Below are 16,754 nucleotides of genomic sequence, written 5' to 3' on the forward strand. Positions count from 1 at the left end.
GCAAGAAAGACAAGGGAAAATGGAGATGTGGAAACTTGCCTGAAAGAAAGAAAAACAAAGGGAGAAAGAAAGAAGGGATGATGATGATGATAATAAAAGAAGACAACTCACAAAGAGAAAATATATTGGGTAGAGACAGAGAAGCAATTAGCAAATGCACCCCCTCAGTAGTTTCTTTGATTGACAGATAAAATGTGTCGTTTTTCAGGCTCTCTTTTTTCTTTTTCTTGGCTACAAGAGAATTTTTTTACAAAAAATATGTCTAAAAACTCTCTTCTTGGAATAAATTACCTAATTTTAGGCGAGGGTTGAGGGATTAGGGAGAGATTGATCATGGAATGGGTATGTCCTAACTGCGAAGTAACGTTCTAGCCTTTTAATGGGCTGATTTTAGGGTTTTCTTTTCTTTCTTTCCTTTTTTTTTTTTACTATGAGATAAGATGATAAGGGGGTGATCAGTCCTTTAATCTAAAAAATAAATAAAAGTGAAATTTAAAGACAATAAAAATAGTAATTTAATTTTTTTAAAAAAAGTAGTAATAATGCTTATTCTAAGAATTCTTTATATAAAATTTTAAATGATTATAATTTTTATATATTTTCGCATAACACATCTTGGTGCATCTTCCTTATATGTATCCTAAATCACTAAATTTTAGACCGATTAACTTTCAGAGATTGGTCACTTACGATTTAAAAATATTATTCATTTTTTATTTATTTACAATCATTGCCACATTAAATATTGCTTTAATTTCGACGAGGTGAGTGGTTTAATTGCTTTTGGCCTCAAGAAGTCGACCTTAATAGCATTACTCTCTCAAATTCAAATCACATTTACTAACAGAAGAGTTTATATTTGATAAAATATTAGTGAATATAATTTAATCCTGGAGTGACACCTCATAAATACAAAAAAAGTAATAATTTAAAAGTCTTTTAAAATAAAAATTATGAGTATTTAGAATTTAGAATTTTTAAATTTATTAATTAATAAAGTGAACATAATTGATTCAGTTTCAATATATAAAGTTTATACATTGACAGTATATTAAATATAAAATTTATTAAAATATGATATATTGGAAAAAAAGACTCTTAGAAAAGGAAATAAGTTAATTATTTGAAAAAATTGAGTAAATTTTTGGAAAAAATTGGTACTTTCTTCAAAATGTATTTTATAAGAAAAATAAAAGGACTCATGAATCCTTAATTGTATACTCTCTGTGTACTATGATAAGTGGTTTTTAAATAATTTCACTAAGTGAATTGGTATTACTTCATTCGTAATGCTAAACTCGATAATTAGTATTATATGATGGTATAGATATAATTTTTTTCCAACTTTATGTTAAATTTAGTTAGTTTAATTATTTAATGTATCTTTCTTGTAATTTATTGGATCTAGCTACCACTTTCTTTGCTTGGACTTAATATTGTATATCTATATTATTTTTAATAGAGCTTGACTGAGTTTGGTATTGCAAGTCATTTCAAACAAAAAAATGATTTAAAGGTTAAAATAAAATTTTGACAATAATATAAGGGTATTTTTATTACGCATCACACAAAAAAAATGAGATAAATCTTTAGTTTATACATAAAGGTTTTCTTTTACATAATAAACATATTTTTTAAATTAAAAATGTAAATTCGTTACAAATGTTATAAGAATCTATTAAAATTTTCACTAATATGGGATCCTATGATAGATACGAAAGTCAAGGTAGGTTCAAATGTTTTTAGTGTTAGAAATATGGATGTGATATTTTATCCCACATTACATGTGAATGTGATTTTTAAAATTTATTTAACAAAACAAGTCCATTACTATTGATAACTTGAGTTTGAGTTTTTGTGTGTTACATGGTTTAGGTCTAAAAGTTGCTGAAATAATATTTGGACTTGGGTTGTTATAATGGATATCAAAGCTTATACAATTTTACCATGTCGTGTCATGCAAATATAGTATTAAAACACGAAACATGATTATCTAAAACCCAAACTCACTTAAATGTGTCTTTTTTGGATTGAAATGTAAAGTTTGTTATAATTTTTTGTTTTTTAAAATAAAAAAATAAAATTTTATTTTTTAAATAAATAAATTATACATTAATTAATAAATTAAATATTCATGTATTTGTTATAAAGACAGTTTGATTAGACGGAACTCAAAAACCATAAATATTTAAAAGGACGAAAGAAAGGCTTCAACCAGCCAGCAATAGGCCCAAATCAGAGTAGATACCATGGGCGACCTAGGAAAAGCTCAATTTATATTGGGCTGTAGCCTATAGTCCAAAAACAGTACTAGTTCTTTTTTTTTTTTTACGAAAAATTTTAATATATGTACACCCATTAAATTCAGATATAATTTCATAAAAGTAACAGTATAATAATCACATGTACATTGAATTAAAAGGACAATGTTCTTAAAAAATAGACATCTACTGCATTAAGATGGAAAGGATTCCCACCATACATGTAAAATAAATTATGTACACAGCAATAAAAATTAATATTTCTTGGATTGTGCTACTTGAATTATTTGATAAGAGCAAGATAAAGTTGGAGGAATGTTTTAGATTCAAAGGGCAATATTTATCTTAAATAAAAAATTCATCGGACCAATACCTAATGCTGTTAGCATCGGGGTTTATGGGACACTTATGGCCCACCATCTCCGGCTGATGTTTCTGTTTTTTCATAAATTTGAATTTGAATTACTTGGCCTTTTCTCCATTACGAAAATATGTCTTTTTATTGTTTTTTTAAAAATATTTAAAATGAGGGTAAAATATTTTCACATTTTTAAATTTTAATTAGAATTTAAACGGGTCAATTAATTTTTGAAATTGATATTTTGGTCTAAAAAAATATTTTTCGTTAGACACATAAGTCTAGTAATTAGTTAATTGTTAATAATTTTATTATTTTGATGATGTGATAATATTAAAATAATAATTTATTTTTATTAATTTTAAAAATTACTATTATAAAAAATTTATTAATTTTAAAAAATAAGTGCTCCCTTGGAGTTGTGCTCCTTATTTTTTAAAAAATATAATAATAATTTTTTAAATTAATAAAAAAAAATTTTAATCTTTTCATAATTTTTGTTAACGATGTTTACATTTTTTAGGGGCAAGGTGTTCATATCGAAAATTAATAAATTTGCTTGAAATTTTAATTAAAATTTAAGAGTGTGAGAGGTTTTTTACTCTTAAAATTAACATTAATTATTCACTAGATGTTCAATTTGAGGTCAAAATCCTTAGGTTTTTGTCAATAGGATCAAATCTTTTAATTGTAACAATTAAGAGCTAAATGTTTTATGTTATTGACAATTAAGAGTTAAAGTGATGGGTGTCTGGCATGTGTAGAACACACTTATGAAGCGGAAGTTGTCTTAATAATTTAAGATACGAAATGATAGTTTTGTCAAAAAATATTCTTTATCAAGTCAAAATGATTCAAATTATGGTGTGATTTGTAACAACTTTTTTATCATAATGTGTAATAACTAAATTTTTCAATATAATGTATAATAATTAAATTTTTAATATGACGTGTAATAACTATATTTGTTAACATGATGTATGATAATTACATTTTTAATATAATTTTTTATTACGTGTGATACATGTTTTATCTGTCTATCAATTTAATTTTTAATTGTAAAAAATAAAAAAATTTACCCTTAATTGTTATAATTGAAACACTTACCCCTAATTAAAAAAATTCAAACATTTAGTTTCAATTTGAGTATTTAATTTTAATTATTTATTTAAGATATCTCGTTTCAAATAAAATGTGAAGTAATGGTTAAGATTTATCTAAAAATTTAAGTTCATCATTATTAATAATTTAATTTTAATGTTTTTAAAATTTATGTAATTTAAGTTTAAAAAATAATATATTTTTGTTCGTGATGTATTTAAAAATTGATGAGTATTACTAAGGTTGGAAAACAAAAAGAAAGAGTGATTAATTAGCGATCGGTCCGGAGCTGTCAAATTAAACAAAGAAAACAACGCAACGAAAATGAAAGAAGGTCGAGGCTCGTAAGTCGCAATCGCATCATTTTTTTCCTTTTTAAAAAGCTTACTAATAAAAGAACCCCACGTGCCGCCACAAACCGTCCATTCTCAGTGTTCGACACGTATTCAAATAGGACCCACCCTACGTGTCTGTCTTTCATTGGATCCTACTCTATCAAAGAAAAATAATATTCAAATTCCCTAATCCGCCTCTTCTTATACAACAGCACTTTTGCCTTTCACGTGAACGATCACACCATCCCAAAACGACACCGTGCTAGCCTCCTTAGCCTAAGCGCACTACGCACCCCTCTTCCCCTCCAGAAAACCAACCGGCTCTGCAAAATTCAAAAGACAAAAACAACTCTCAAAAGGCTTGAAACGATAAACGGTTTCTGATGGAGAAACGCACGGTGTTTTTGGTTCTAAGCGTTTCGCTTTTACTTGGAGGTTCGGCGGCGCTTACATTTTCGTCGAGGTTGATACACAGGTTTTCCGACGAGGCGAAGGCGCTTTGGACTGCTCGAAACGGTAATGCAGGTAACGGCGTCGTTTCTTGGCCGAAGAGGAATAGCTTGGAGTACTTGGAGTTGCTTATTGGTAACGATTTGAAGAGGCAGAGGATGAAGCTCGGCTCGCAGTACCCGCTGCTGTTTCCCTCTCAAGGAAGTGAAACTCTCTTCTTCGGAAACGAGTTTGACTGGTCATCTTCTTTGAAGTTTTTTTTTTAATTTTTCTTTTAGAACTTATTTTCTGTTTGTCTCTCGAGAAAAGTACAGAGAAAAGGAGAAGAAAAGTTCCACTTCTTTATTTTCTCAGTTTATATTGCTTTCTAATATTTGTAGTTATTAATTTGCTTCATATTTCTTTTTATTTCAAAACAAAAAAAAAAGAAAAGGAAACAGAAGTCTAAGACTGTTATTAAAGGTCAAAAGGACGTTCAGTTGTTCGTGTTTGTTTTTCTGGATAAAAAGGATTTAATCTTTTTTTTACTAAATACTAGCATAAGTAATTAATTTTGTTTTTGGGGTTGCAAAAAATTTACAGGTTACATTACACATGGATAGACCTAGGAACACCGAATGTTTCATTCCTGGTAGCATTGGATGCTGGGAGCGACCTGTTGTGGGTCCCATGTGATTGCATACAATGCGCTCCTTTGTCTGCCGGTTACTATAATTCCTTGGTAATCTAATCATAATCTACCATTTTTCTGCTACTTCTTTTCTTAATTACTACATTTTTCACTTTTATTTATCTTTATCTGTTTCCATTTAAGTTTACTTCTTACTGCTTACTTTACTATGTTTACTTACTAATGATTTCAAAGGCTGTTTTGCTGTTGTTTCAGCTTTTCAACTGCTTTACATGTTTGGGGTTCTTGGTTCTCTTGTGACAATGAATTGGGTATTTGTATTCTGATTAGTGGTTGGTCCTTTTAAATATACATGTGAGGTTTAATAATGATCGGAACAGCTTCATTTCCAAAGCAAATAGTACTATTTATTTTTCTAGTTAAAATGAATTTAACTATGAGTTGGTGGTGGTTGGATAGGAGAATGGTGATGATTTTTTAACTTCATTGGATATTTGTAATTAAAATATTGGTTATAGAATGGTACTAATAGATTGGATAAGCATGGATATAAGCTCAGTTAAAGATGAAACAATTTGGTAATTTCGGATTAATTTGCTTAAGTTAACAGAATATTCTGCCTATTAACCTTACGATGATGGGTGTGCTAATTTTGTTCAAAGAGGGGAGAAACGTTTCAAACTTTGATTGGAAAAACTGTACAATTTCTTTTTGACTACAAATTAAAGGGACAGTTAATGTGATTGCTTCCATAACTCGTGGACTACTTGTTCTAAGAATTGGTAGACGGTTACTGTTTTAGCATTTTAATTCCAATGATTGATTGGCAGGTGCTCCAACATACTTGGGGCATCTATTGTGCAGGATAAAGATCTGAGTGAGTATAGCCCATCTTTGTCAAGTAGTAGCAAAAACCTGTCTTGCAGCCATCTGTTGTGTGAGTCAAGTTCCTACTGCAAAGGGCCGAATGATCCCTGCCCCTACATTATTGAGTATGACTCGGATAATACCTCAACTTCTGGATATCTTGTTGAAGATAAATTACATTTGAAGTCATTTAGCGGCCATTCAGAAGAGAGTTCAGTACAAGCTCCAGTTGTAATAGGGTGTGTTGTGATTGTACTTCATGTTATTTGTTCTTTTTCTTTTTCTGGCCAACGATATGTCTGATATGCCCAAATTAGTCTTGCTCATGCCTTTGTTTATGATGTTGCTTGTTTCCTTTGCTCACTTTGTTTGAATTCAGCTGTGGGAGGAAGCAGAGTGGTGGCTATCTGGATGGAGCTGCTCCTGATGGTCTAATGGGATTGGGACCTGGGAACATTTCTGTTCCTAGTTTGCTGGCACAAGCAGGATTGATTCAGAATTCGTTCTCAATTTGTTTAGATGAGAATGGTTCTGGAAGAATTTATTTTGGTGATAAAGGGCTTGCCACTCAACAATCTACTCCATTCTTACCAATAGGAGGAAAATAGTATGCCATCTATATGACCCTTCTAAATGTTCTTTTTGTTTGCTTTATTAGCTCAGGCACTTCTTTTATCTGGTGTTACATTTTGCTGCTATAGTATTGGTGGTGAAATTCAGTATTTTTCATTTAATTGTTTCAGTGAAAAATACTTTGTAAGAGTGGAGCATTTATGCGTTGGGAGCTCTTGTCTTGTGAAATCTGGATTCTCAGCACTGGTGGATAGTGGCACATCTTTCACGTATCTTCCTCCTGAAATCTATGATAAAGTTGTTCTGGAGGTGCTGCTTTTTGTTCTTATCATTAATATAGTAGAAATTATTATGTTTATTGTTATATGGCCTCAAAATTATTGTTCCTTTATTACAGTTTGATAAACAAGTAAATGCCAGAAGGATTAGCAATCAAGAAGATTTTTGGAAGTACTGTTACAATGTCAGGTTGGATGTTAGACTGTGTGTGAGGTTTGGAAGCCTTTTCCTTATTCTTCATTCTGATTGTCTGCTCTTTTTTCCCTTGGAGCAGTTCACAGGAGCCGTTCAAAATTCCTAGCATGAGACTTAAATTTGCTATGAACCAAAGCTTTGACATTCATAATCACATATACTCCTATACTGGAAATGAGGTTATTCTCTTGTTCTTGTCTATCTTGCATGTGAACTTTCACTTTGAGACTATTTAAAAGTAGTTTGCAAATTAAGGTAAGTCAGATGTCAATATGAATTTAGCTGAAGACAACAAGCTGCTTGCATAGACTTGTGCAGCATAAATCATGCATGTGTCAAATTCTGGTGTAATTTCTTTGGATGGGGGTTGTGTCCTCTTTCTCAGTGGTGTTTCTTTCTAATTATCGATATGATGGGAAAAGAAATTAGCATTCTTTAGAGGCAGAATAACAAACTTACATTCCCCTAGGCACTTCCTAGCTCTTTTTATAAAAGCCAAATAATTTTTCTTATTTCCACATTTGTTATGCTATGGTTAGGAAGGTTGCCTACTGAAATCTCCTAGGAAGTTGTTGACAAATTCAACTAATTTGTTTTGCTCCCATTCTTGTTATTGATATCTTACTCTAGGCTGGTCCTAATTTTCTATGGTTTTCAAGGAAACATAATGTCTGGACATTTTTGTGCAGGGATTCACAATATTCTGTTTAACCGTATTACGCGGTAAAGATGACTTTGGTATCATCGGACGTGAGTCTACCTCCTTGGCTGTTGATACATACCTGCATCTTTTTTATGGCTTTGCTATTTTCTTCTTCTCTTTCTCTTTTCTTTGTTTTTAATGACACTGGATCAACAATCATGTATTGCAGAAAACTTCATGACAGGTCATGACATTGTTTTTGATCGAGAAAATCTGAAGTTGGGTTGGTCACATTCCAGTTGTAAGTAACAGATTAGTTCTTTCCACCCTTTTAGCTATATCATGTGTCTTTTTTCTTTTTGAAGGGCTTCTCCTTTATCTTGGGTTTACATGGCTAGATTGAAGAACTTCTTAGTTGTTAGGCATAATTGTGGAAATTAGAGAATTTTATCAATCATCCTCTAAAGTTGACAGCAGCTTTCCCTCCCAGTAGTCTTTTAGATGCTAAAGCACTTGCAACGACCAAGGTGACCGCTTTTTTGAGCGATACATTCTTTTCCTCATCTAATTTTGACGATTGAATTCCCCATCAATTCTCTGCCCTCCTTGTATCTTTTTCTTGCTTTTGAAGTTTTGAACCACTTGTACCTTGTCCAGTGTCTAGCTTTTTTTTCTGGCCTGACTAGTTTTTTGCAGTATGTGGATGCCATGTCATGCAGATCGGCATGGGTATCTAGTTTTAAATTTCTCTTTGTAAAGCCATTCAAAGGTCATGCAGGACTGTGTACATGCAATGGCATGCAGAAACTGAATTGAACTCTGTTGTACTCCCTCCCTCCCTTCTGTGCTCCCTCTCTCTGCAGAAGAAACAAAGTATTAGAGGGATTGTTCTTTGGCATGAAAATTCATGGGTTCCAGCCATGATCGTACACTTCATTGCACTTTTAATGGTTGTTTACAAGTAATGTTCATGTTATACATATTTTAAATTTATTTATTGGAAGAATAGTGGCATACTAATGACTTATTTTTATGATTTTTTACATTTTCTGTGAAAAGGTTATTAATTTATCTCACACAATATTGAACTGAAAATTCATGTTAGAGGCGTTATTTGTTACCAGAACATTATATTGGAACAGGATTTGTAGCTGACATTGTAGATGTTATCTCAGAAAAGAACAGTCCCACATTTTTCATTCATCTAAGAATTGGATGGTGCTAAGTAGCAGACTTGGACTATTGATACATGTACATTTAATGTATATAGTTATGTATAAACATTTCGATTAGGTAGCAGTGGAACCTTAAATTATACAGGAGCAGTGCAAAGCATAGCTTCGTGTCAGTCCTATACTTAATATATTTTCTTTGGAGGAGGCCAAGTTATTTATTTATATCTGTAACTTCCTTTAACTTTGGTTCTTCAATAATCTTGTATTGATCATAATTTTTTTTGGGTGAGAAGCGACGTAGAGTTCTCTCTGCCTCAGTTTTGCCTCTAAAGCTTCCAATATGTAAAAACAAATTTTCTTACTTAACTACATAATGTGCTGAAGTTATGTCAACTTGGATCTGCAGGCCAAGATGTGAATGACAAATCAAGTGTACATCTTGCGCCTCCTCCCAGTGGTGAATCTCCTATACCATTGCCAACCAATGAGCAACAGAGCACCAATAATACACGGGCAGTAACTCCGGCAGTCGCCGGAAGGGCTTCCACAAATCCTTCTGCAGCTTCATCACTGCAAATTCCTAACCTGCTCTGTCTGATGGCTTCATTGCTAATTCTAAGGTGTTTACTTTAACCATAACTAGTTCTCTCTTGTAAATCCTCCCAATTCTTGTCAGTTTCTTTTACAACTTGCAAACATTGTTCACCTTCGTTTATTTTAATGAGTGGGGTTGGTAGTAAGAGCATTTCATTTTTCCTAGTAAATCTGCTTTCGGTATATGTTTGCTTTCATTAGAATAAATAATTTATTGATGTTGAGCCTACACGTAACTGCTGCGAAGTTCCTTTGATCTGATCCATCTTTATCTGTGTTTGAATTTAAGTTATGAAATTGAAGGCTTAGTAATAGTACAGGAGCATGTTTGTCTGGGAATGTGATCTAATAGTATTCAAGTGGGAAGAACTTTTCCACAATATCAAAGCAAAATTATAATTATAAATTAGGTATGTGCATACCTGAATATTATAACATGAAATGTTGGGCATTATTAGTTGCCTCTGTTCATTGTCAAAGTGGATGACCCTCTTTTGATGTTAACATAAAACTTACCCCGAAAAGTACCACCACACGAAGGAAAAGAGAAGAAGCTTTGAGCTTGATGTATAATTGATTCCATTGCCCCCCTTCCCCAAAATGGAGGTGGGGTCAATAGTTGCATTCGTGTTAATAGAAGGCCACTATCAAGAACTTAGAGACCCCTTCTTTGTTTGGTTGCCAGAAAAGAGTATTAATCAGACAAAATAAAAGAAAAACTTTGAATCTTTGGATCTGTTTCATCTTTCCTGTGAACTTACAGCTTGTCTTGATCAACCGTGTCCATCCACAAATTGGTAACGACAAAAAGGGTGCAAAAGACAAATGGTGAAAGTAGGATTTTAGGTATAGATATAAACAGCTCTGCTTCTGAAAATCCACGAACCTGCTTCATTCTCTGTTCAGAGCACAAGCCTATAAGTCCAGCAATTCAGTATAGTTTGTGGGCAATTATTGAGTTCTTCTTTTATGATTGGTATGTTGCTGCAGTGTGGGTCCTTCTAATTCCTCATTGCACGCACCAAAATGAAGGGCATCCTTTATACAAATTATTGTTGGGTGGGTGGGTGATTTGAGACCATGCTGATATCGTGTATTTATATTAATTTGTCTTTTTTCATTACAATACCGACTTCTAAGATCTTAGGAAGCCATTGCATAGATATGATTGAATTTTATATAATCTAGTGAGGTTTTCTGTATTCCAACAAGGATCAAATTACACGCGTTCAACACATTTACCTTAATCCAGGTTTGTTGATGTACACTCCAAACATAATAACGTAAGAACATACTCTATTAAAACAAATAAGTATTCGGCAGTTCAACTAAATTTGTTTGGTGGGGGAGAGACTGGAAAACTCACGATTTCCCGTCATACGGTATTCACAGTGACTGATGGCGATGGCGATGGCGATGGGAGCTTCCGTGATAACTCAGGTGTGGCATCACAGGTGAAAGAAACTGTTTTCTGGGCATCAAGGGCATTTCCTGGTGGCATGTTTATTGGGGGACATACCCTGTCTGATCTTGTGGGTAGTGTGGAGTTAATCAGCTTTTGTTAAAGATAAAAGACGTTGGGAAATAAAATTTAAAAATTTATAAAATTAATAGGTTAAAAAGAACTAAGAAAAAGTGATTTACAATATTTTTTAATAAAGTTGTGCTTGATAATATATAAATTTTTGTACAATAATTAAATATATAAATAACTAAATAATATAAATAAAAAATAAAATAAAATAATATATTTTTTTATTTTCACATAGTGGTGATTCTTTGTTTAACCTCATAAGTTTATAAACTTTTTTTTGAAGAATGAAGTATTTTAGTGGTGAATTACAACAAAAAAGAGTAAAGTAAAAATAAAAAGATATAAGAGAAGAAAAAGAGAGAGAAAGAGGTATGAAGAAATTTTAAAAATTAAGATAAAATTAAATAAAATTTATGATATTATTTTATTATATTAATTATTTAATAAAAATTTATTTTAATAAATATTAAAAATATATAATAAATAATTTTTTTAAAAAAATTTTAAACACCACGCCTGCATAAATATACTATCCTTCGCTGTGATTAAAATACGTCCATATAATAAATAAAAAATTGTAAAAATTTTGGCACCACGGCCCCATCGGTACATTGCCCTCTGCCCCATCAATACAAAGAAAGCTACGAGGGGATGTTTAAAGAACATAAAGGAAGTTTTGCATCATCAAGGAAAGCGCTTGGCCTGCAAGATGCAGATATGCTACTGGTTAACAGGCAAAGGGTTGGTAAAAATTTAATGATCCTGGGAGAGCTTCACTCTCAAGAACTGGATTGCATGGCTATATGGTTGACTGACTAATCAAATAGGATAATAAATTAGTGATAATAGAGGGAACTACGGCTCTTGAATCAGGCAGTTGTAAGCACTGTGCATTGCAATTAATATTGACGTGGATACATACACATCTGCTAATAGTTTTCTGATACATTAATCATAGAAAGTCACTGTTCCCCCGTGGTTTTATCCATACAGGAATTGCAACAATTCTTTTCATCCACAAATTTACGAACTTGAAGGTTTGATATCAAGCTAATTTCAAGATAAACTTAGTTAGTTCTTGCTATATAATTTTTTGTAAAACCAAAACTAATTTTTCCCCTTACAATGAGTTAATCTTAGCAGCATAAGATGAATTTAATTAGTTCAATTCTACTTCTCGAAGAAAGCAATCTAAGCAGTAATTGCATAAGATGTATATAATAATTAAATTTAAGGGCATATCAAACATTGCATGACGATCTGGGCCTTATCCCAACAACTTCGAAAGGAAAAATTTAGGACAACACATCTCAATAATTCGTTTAAAAAATTCCAGGAAATAGAAACCTTCATTTTCATGGAGTAGGGGGAGCTTTTTAGCTTTAGATTTGGATTCAGAAAGGTCGTAATTTAAAACACTCACCCTTGAAAGCTTGCTGCCATCTGTCAGGGCAGCCAAATACATTCTCAGCTTTTGTTTATTGTTTCTTTATATATTTTCTCCTTTATGTGCAGTCCCACCGCCCAATCAAACCCCAATCAGCCAAGCAATTTCACAAGTGGACAATCGCTGGTGACCAACACTGCTTTCGACATGTTCAAAGCTAACCCCATCCATTGGAGAAATTTCTTTGCCACGTGGCCTGGGATCACCCCCTTGGAATCTTCTCTACCCACTTGTCACTCCAGATCTTCTCATACGTGGCAGCTGCTGATGTCCATCTCGCTGATCCATTATTGAACTGGAACATTTATAATATTTTTTTTTGTGGGTTGAAAAACACAAAGAAATGTTCGTAATTTTTTCTACTCTTGATATATGTCTCTTTCCATGGGACAACCCTTTTCTTCTTTACTTTCACATGTCGTGTTCCTCAAGCATTGAACTCTTGGCAAACTAATCAACGTTCACTTTAACCCTTTTATCCATTTTAGGCTTTTCACCACTGTTTTGGCCAAGAACATGAGGGTAATGGCCTGCAAACGAAGAGGTTTCTATTCAGGATTTGCTCTTTACCTAAAATGAACTAAAAGTGAACGCTAAAAAGAGAAGACTTTTTAATTTATACCATGTCACAGGGAGAGAATCAGCAGTGTCCCCAAGGAAGTTTCCTGGAGCTTCTGGGAGAACCGGCTTTCTAATATTTTAATAGTAAAACGAAATTAAAGTCACTTAATTAATAAAGATATTATAATTAACTTAATATTTTTTACTTTTCTTTCAAAAAGACCCGTTTACTTTTTAACTATAAATCCATACAAGCTAGCCGTGACGACCCACTGTATCCGCTGCCTTCCTCTATAAATCTTTACGCTTCTCTCTTGTTACAATTATTTTATGTCCATTTTGAGACGAAAAACAGTTTGGAGTGGTCATTTTCTTCAACTCAAGACAGAGCCATCCTACATTAACTATATTTTTACTTCTTTTCAAACCCTTCCAACCTTTGCCTTTCGCTTGAGCTCTTTGCATTGAAATCAGCTAACCGTTTCCTTTATATACTGACATACACTCTTCCTTCTCAAAGTGCATCAGAAGTAAAAGAAAATGGGAGTTGAAGGCACGTTGGAATACATCTCTGATTTGCTCAGCAGCGTAAAGAAGAAAAAGAAGAAGCAAACACAGACTGTAGCTCTCAAAATCAGGATGGATTGTGAAGGCTGTGCCCGTAAGGTCAAGAAAGTTCTCTCCGGAGTGAAAGGTACTATGCCAAACTTCCACTACAGTTCAATGATAAGTGTACACTTCCTTAGATGAAAGAATTGAATTCGAATTTTTTGAGCAAAATATAATATATCATTTCGTTCTTGTGTTGCTTCTTCCCTTTTTATTTTTTGGAATTCTTCAACTTCTGTAGGGGCTAAGTCTGTGGACGTGGACTTGAAGCAACAAAAGGCAACCGTGACGGGTTACGTAGAGGCAAAGAAAGTGTTGGCGGCGGCGCAGTCGACGAAGAAGAAGGTGGAGTTGTGGCCTTATGTGCCGTACACTCTGGTGGCAAACCCTTACGTGGCTCAAGCTTATGACAAGAAGGCGCCTCCCAATCATGTCAGGGCTGTTCCTGTCACTGCCAACATCGCTGAGACCACCATGGACGACGGTTACACCAACATGTTTAGTGATGAAAACCCTAATGCTTGCTCCATCATGTAAATAATTTTAATAATAATAATAAGGGGATTGAAAAGTTTTAGTTCATTTGCAGTATGGAATCTTGAAAGAATCTTTGCATTAAATTTTTCTTGGAGAGTTTACGGTAGACGTGAGCAAATGGGGTATTATGTGGGTCGTTAAGCGACAACTATTTATTTGATGTCTGTGGCATTTCCTTCCTGGTTTGTCTTTGGCATGAGGCTAGTGGATTTTCTTTTACCCTGTTCATTACACTTGTCATTAACCAATAAGGGGAAATTCTGAACAAAATAATTGAATCTGGAAGTGCAATGTTTGGCTAACACTGACTGGCCACAGCTGCAAACTTGGTTTAATTCTGTGTTTAACGATGAAGCTGGCATGATTTGATCATGGAGACTACTTTGGAAAAGGTTTAATTCGTTATATATTCGTCTATATATCCCGATGCAATAAAATTTCATTATATTATATAACTTAAGAGGAAGATGTATTAATTTATGATTACTTCAATTTATATATGAATATAATGTTTAAAATTGAATCAATGAATACTTTTCATATCAAGAGGGACAAATTTGTTCACAAAGAATGTACCAACAATCAAATTAATATGTACCAAAAAGAAAACAATCTAATTAATAATCAATAACAACTCTTGTTGAGGAACAATATACCATCCTTGACAAGTCCATCAATCAATTTATTTACAATTCGAGAAATATATTTTATTTTTTAATTGTATGTTCAATTGAAATTTAAAAAATTCAATGTATAAGATAAAATTTCTCAACCTCTGAAAAGAAGATTAAGGGTTTAACACCCATTCCACCATTTCACTTAGGCGTATCCAAAGAAGAATTATTTCAACACCTTGCCCTTGTTTTCAATTTTTTTTTCTTTAAAGATGACATTATTTAATCAATTTGGTTTTGGTATATATAGAGAACCATTAAATTTTGGATTATGGTTTGTTTTGCTCTTATAAAATTCACTATTCTTGTTTTGAAATTTCTAAATTGAAATTTCAAATTCTAACTGCTTAAGTATCTTGTCAGACATGGTTTTTTTTTTTCTTTTTTGAAAGTTGATGTCATATTTATTCCTAAATTTAATCTCAAATTTTTAACCAAAATGAGATTTGATGAATCTCAGGTGCATAATAAACTCACAAATTAATTTTAATCAAGTTGGTAATTGGTACTTCCATTTTCGAATCATATTTTAAGAGAATCTCATGTCATCAAGCACACAGGTTTCTTCAAATATAGCTTTCTTTTAATTTAAAGTATTAATATTCTACCGCCCTATCGTAGGTTTCTTTTAATTAGCTTAAAATTTTTTCCCTTTCGAACACGTTATCAGAACCGAACCAAGTTTTCCCAAAGTCCTATGTAAGACTATAGTTCCATAATTCCATATATGTTGCTGGGATTGATGAATTGGCCATAGTTGGAATTCTATGTTCAACAGATTTACATTGTAGTTTGTAGCGGTATTACGTTGGATAACTTGAAGAGCACGGGTTGGAGGAAGTGGTCCTTTATACTTTAATATATGCAAAAAAGAAAGACAACGCTGGAAAGCAGGCAGGACAAGATTAGGAATTTCCCCAAAGAATATTACTGTATGTTTGTATACCTTTGCCCAATTGCCTCCTGGAACACCGGAATTCACCTGCAAGAAAATGAATTTTAGGACCGCCCAGGTTGACAATTTGGATTCGAGAAATCCCACCCCTCAACCATATCCAAAAAATATTTTACCACTCTTTATTGCCGGAGATCGTACTGCTGACGATTTCTTTAACTACTGGCAGTAATAAATTAAATTGCACCGACATATGCATGGAGCAGGTTGAATTAGTGACTTAAAATATACAAAGATAAGTTTCGGTCACAGTCGTCGGGGAAGAGGGGCGACCATTTAAGAAAAGTAATTGAAAGGAGAAAAAGCACACTGAAAGAGTCTGCCCATCATCTGGAATTCATAGTTTTGAAGTGTTGGATCGCATGCCCATTCTGTTCGAGCCTAAGCCCAAGATAAATATTGTTGGGTTTTAGGAAGGCAAGCCACTTCCATGTATTTCTGTAATGGATCTTTCTTTCACTAGAGTCCCATTGAACAGGCCGAAATTGTCTTACCCCGTGTAACTCAGAGAGCCCTTCTTTTTTGTTTTAATTATAGGTTAGTCCAAGCACAAAAATGATGACACCACAATCAATTAAGAGCACTAGATATTATCTCTCTATTTACAATTTATATTATCTTTAATTAAGAACACGAATAATGAAAAAATATATATGGTATATACCCATCATCATCGACAAACAAAGCACATATATATGAAGTTCATAGAGACCTTGATTAATTAGGTATAACTTGATCCAAATTGAAACACTTCCTCTCCATAAAAATGTTAACGACCATCGGAGGCAAGTCCCCCTGCATTGTGTTAATGGGGTATTGGATGGTTGCTGATATTTTTCTTTCCTGGTTTTTGTGGTCTCATCTGCTGGTTTTGTGCAGGCTGTCTTTATGTGCTTGCATCTGGTTATTGTGCAGGCAGCCTTTCTACTGATCCTTGGAGGCTAGGGAACCTCGTTGGTTCAGCTCAAATGGCGT

The 16,754-nt window shown here is 33.0% G+C and overlaps 2 protein-coding genes across 2 annotated transcripts; both read left to right on the top strand.

The window, feature by feature from the left end:
- The first annotated feature begins 4,282 nt into the window (after positions 1 to 4,282).
- LOC110417367 (aspartic proteinase-like protein 1) lies at positions 4,283 to 9,608 on the top strand. Its single transcript, XM_021429690.1, has 10 exons — positions 4,283 to 4,743; positions 5,088 to 5,226; positions 6,001 to 6,242; positions 6,383 to 6,610; positions 6,747 to 6,885; positions 6,974 to 7,044; positions 7,130 to 7,229; positions 7,740 to 7,800; positions 7,923 to 7,994; positions 9,275 to 9,608. Exons 1-10 carry the CDS (start codon positions 4,439 to 4,441, stop codon positions 9,499 to 9,501), a joined length of 1,584 nt encoding a protein of 527 aa, XP_021285365.1. The 5' UTR covers positions 4,283 to 4,438; the 3' UTR covers positions 9,502 to 9,608.
- A 3,683-nt stretch (positions 9,609 to 13,291) lies between these two features.
- LOC110416993 (Heavy metal transport/detoxification superfamily protein) lies at positions 13,292 to 14,195 on the top strand. Its single transcript, XM_021429151.2, has 2 exons — positions 13,292 to 13,698; positions 13,855 to 14,195. Exons 1-2 carry the CDS (start codon positions 13,545 to 13,547, stop codon positions 14,148 to 14,150), a joined length of 450 nt encoding a protein of 149 aa, XP_021284826.1. The 5' UTR covers positions 13,292 to 13,544; the 3' UTR covers positions 14,151 to 14,195.
- Positions 14,196 to 16,754: the final 2,559 nt, after the last annotated feature.

The sequence above is a fragment of the Theobroma umbraticum genome, unplaced genomic scaffold, assembly GCF_002168275.2.
Source record: "Theobroma umbraticum cultivar Fairchild unplaced genomic scaffold, ASM216827v3 scaffold_51.0, whole genome shotgun sequence".
Taxonomy (NCBI): Eukaryota; Viridiplantae; Streptophyta; class Magnoliopsida; order Malvales; family Malvaceae; genus Theobroma; species Theobroma umbraticum.

What these genes read in the sequence shown, in the direction of transcription:
- LOC110416993 (XM_021429151.2), top strand. Translation starts at nt 13,545, where the DNA reads ATGGGAGTTGAAGGCACGTTGGAATACATCTCTGATTTGCTCAGCAGC. An exon ending in AGTTCTCTCCGGAGTGAAAG is followed by an intron (nt 13,699 to 13,854) that starts GTACTATGCCAA and finishes CAACTTCTGTAG; the next exon opens with GGGCTAAGTCTGTGGACGTG.
- LOC110417367 (XM_021429690.1), top strand. Translation starts at nt 4,439, where the DNA reads ATGGAGAAACGCACGGTGTTTTTGGTTCTAAGCGTTTCGCTTTTACTT. An exon ending in CAAGCTCCAGTTGTAATAGG is followed by an intron (nt 6,243 to 6,382) that starts GTGTGTTGTGAT and finishes GTTTGAATTCAG; the next exon opens with CTGTGGGAGGAAGCAGAGTG. An exon ending in GGGTTGGTCACATTCCAGTT is followed by an intron (nt 7,995 to 9,274) that starts GTAAGTAACAGA and finishes TTGGATCTGCAG; the next exon opens with GCCAAGATGTGAATGACAAA.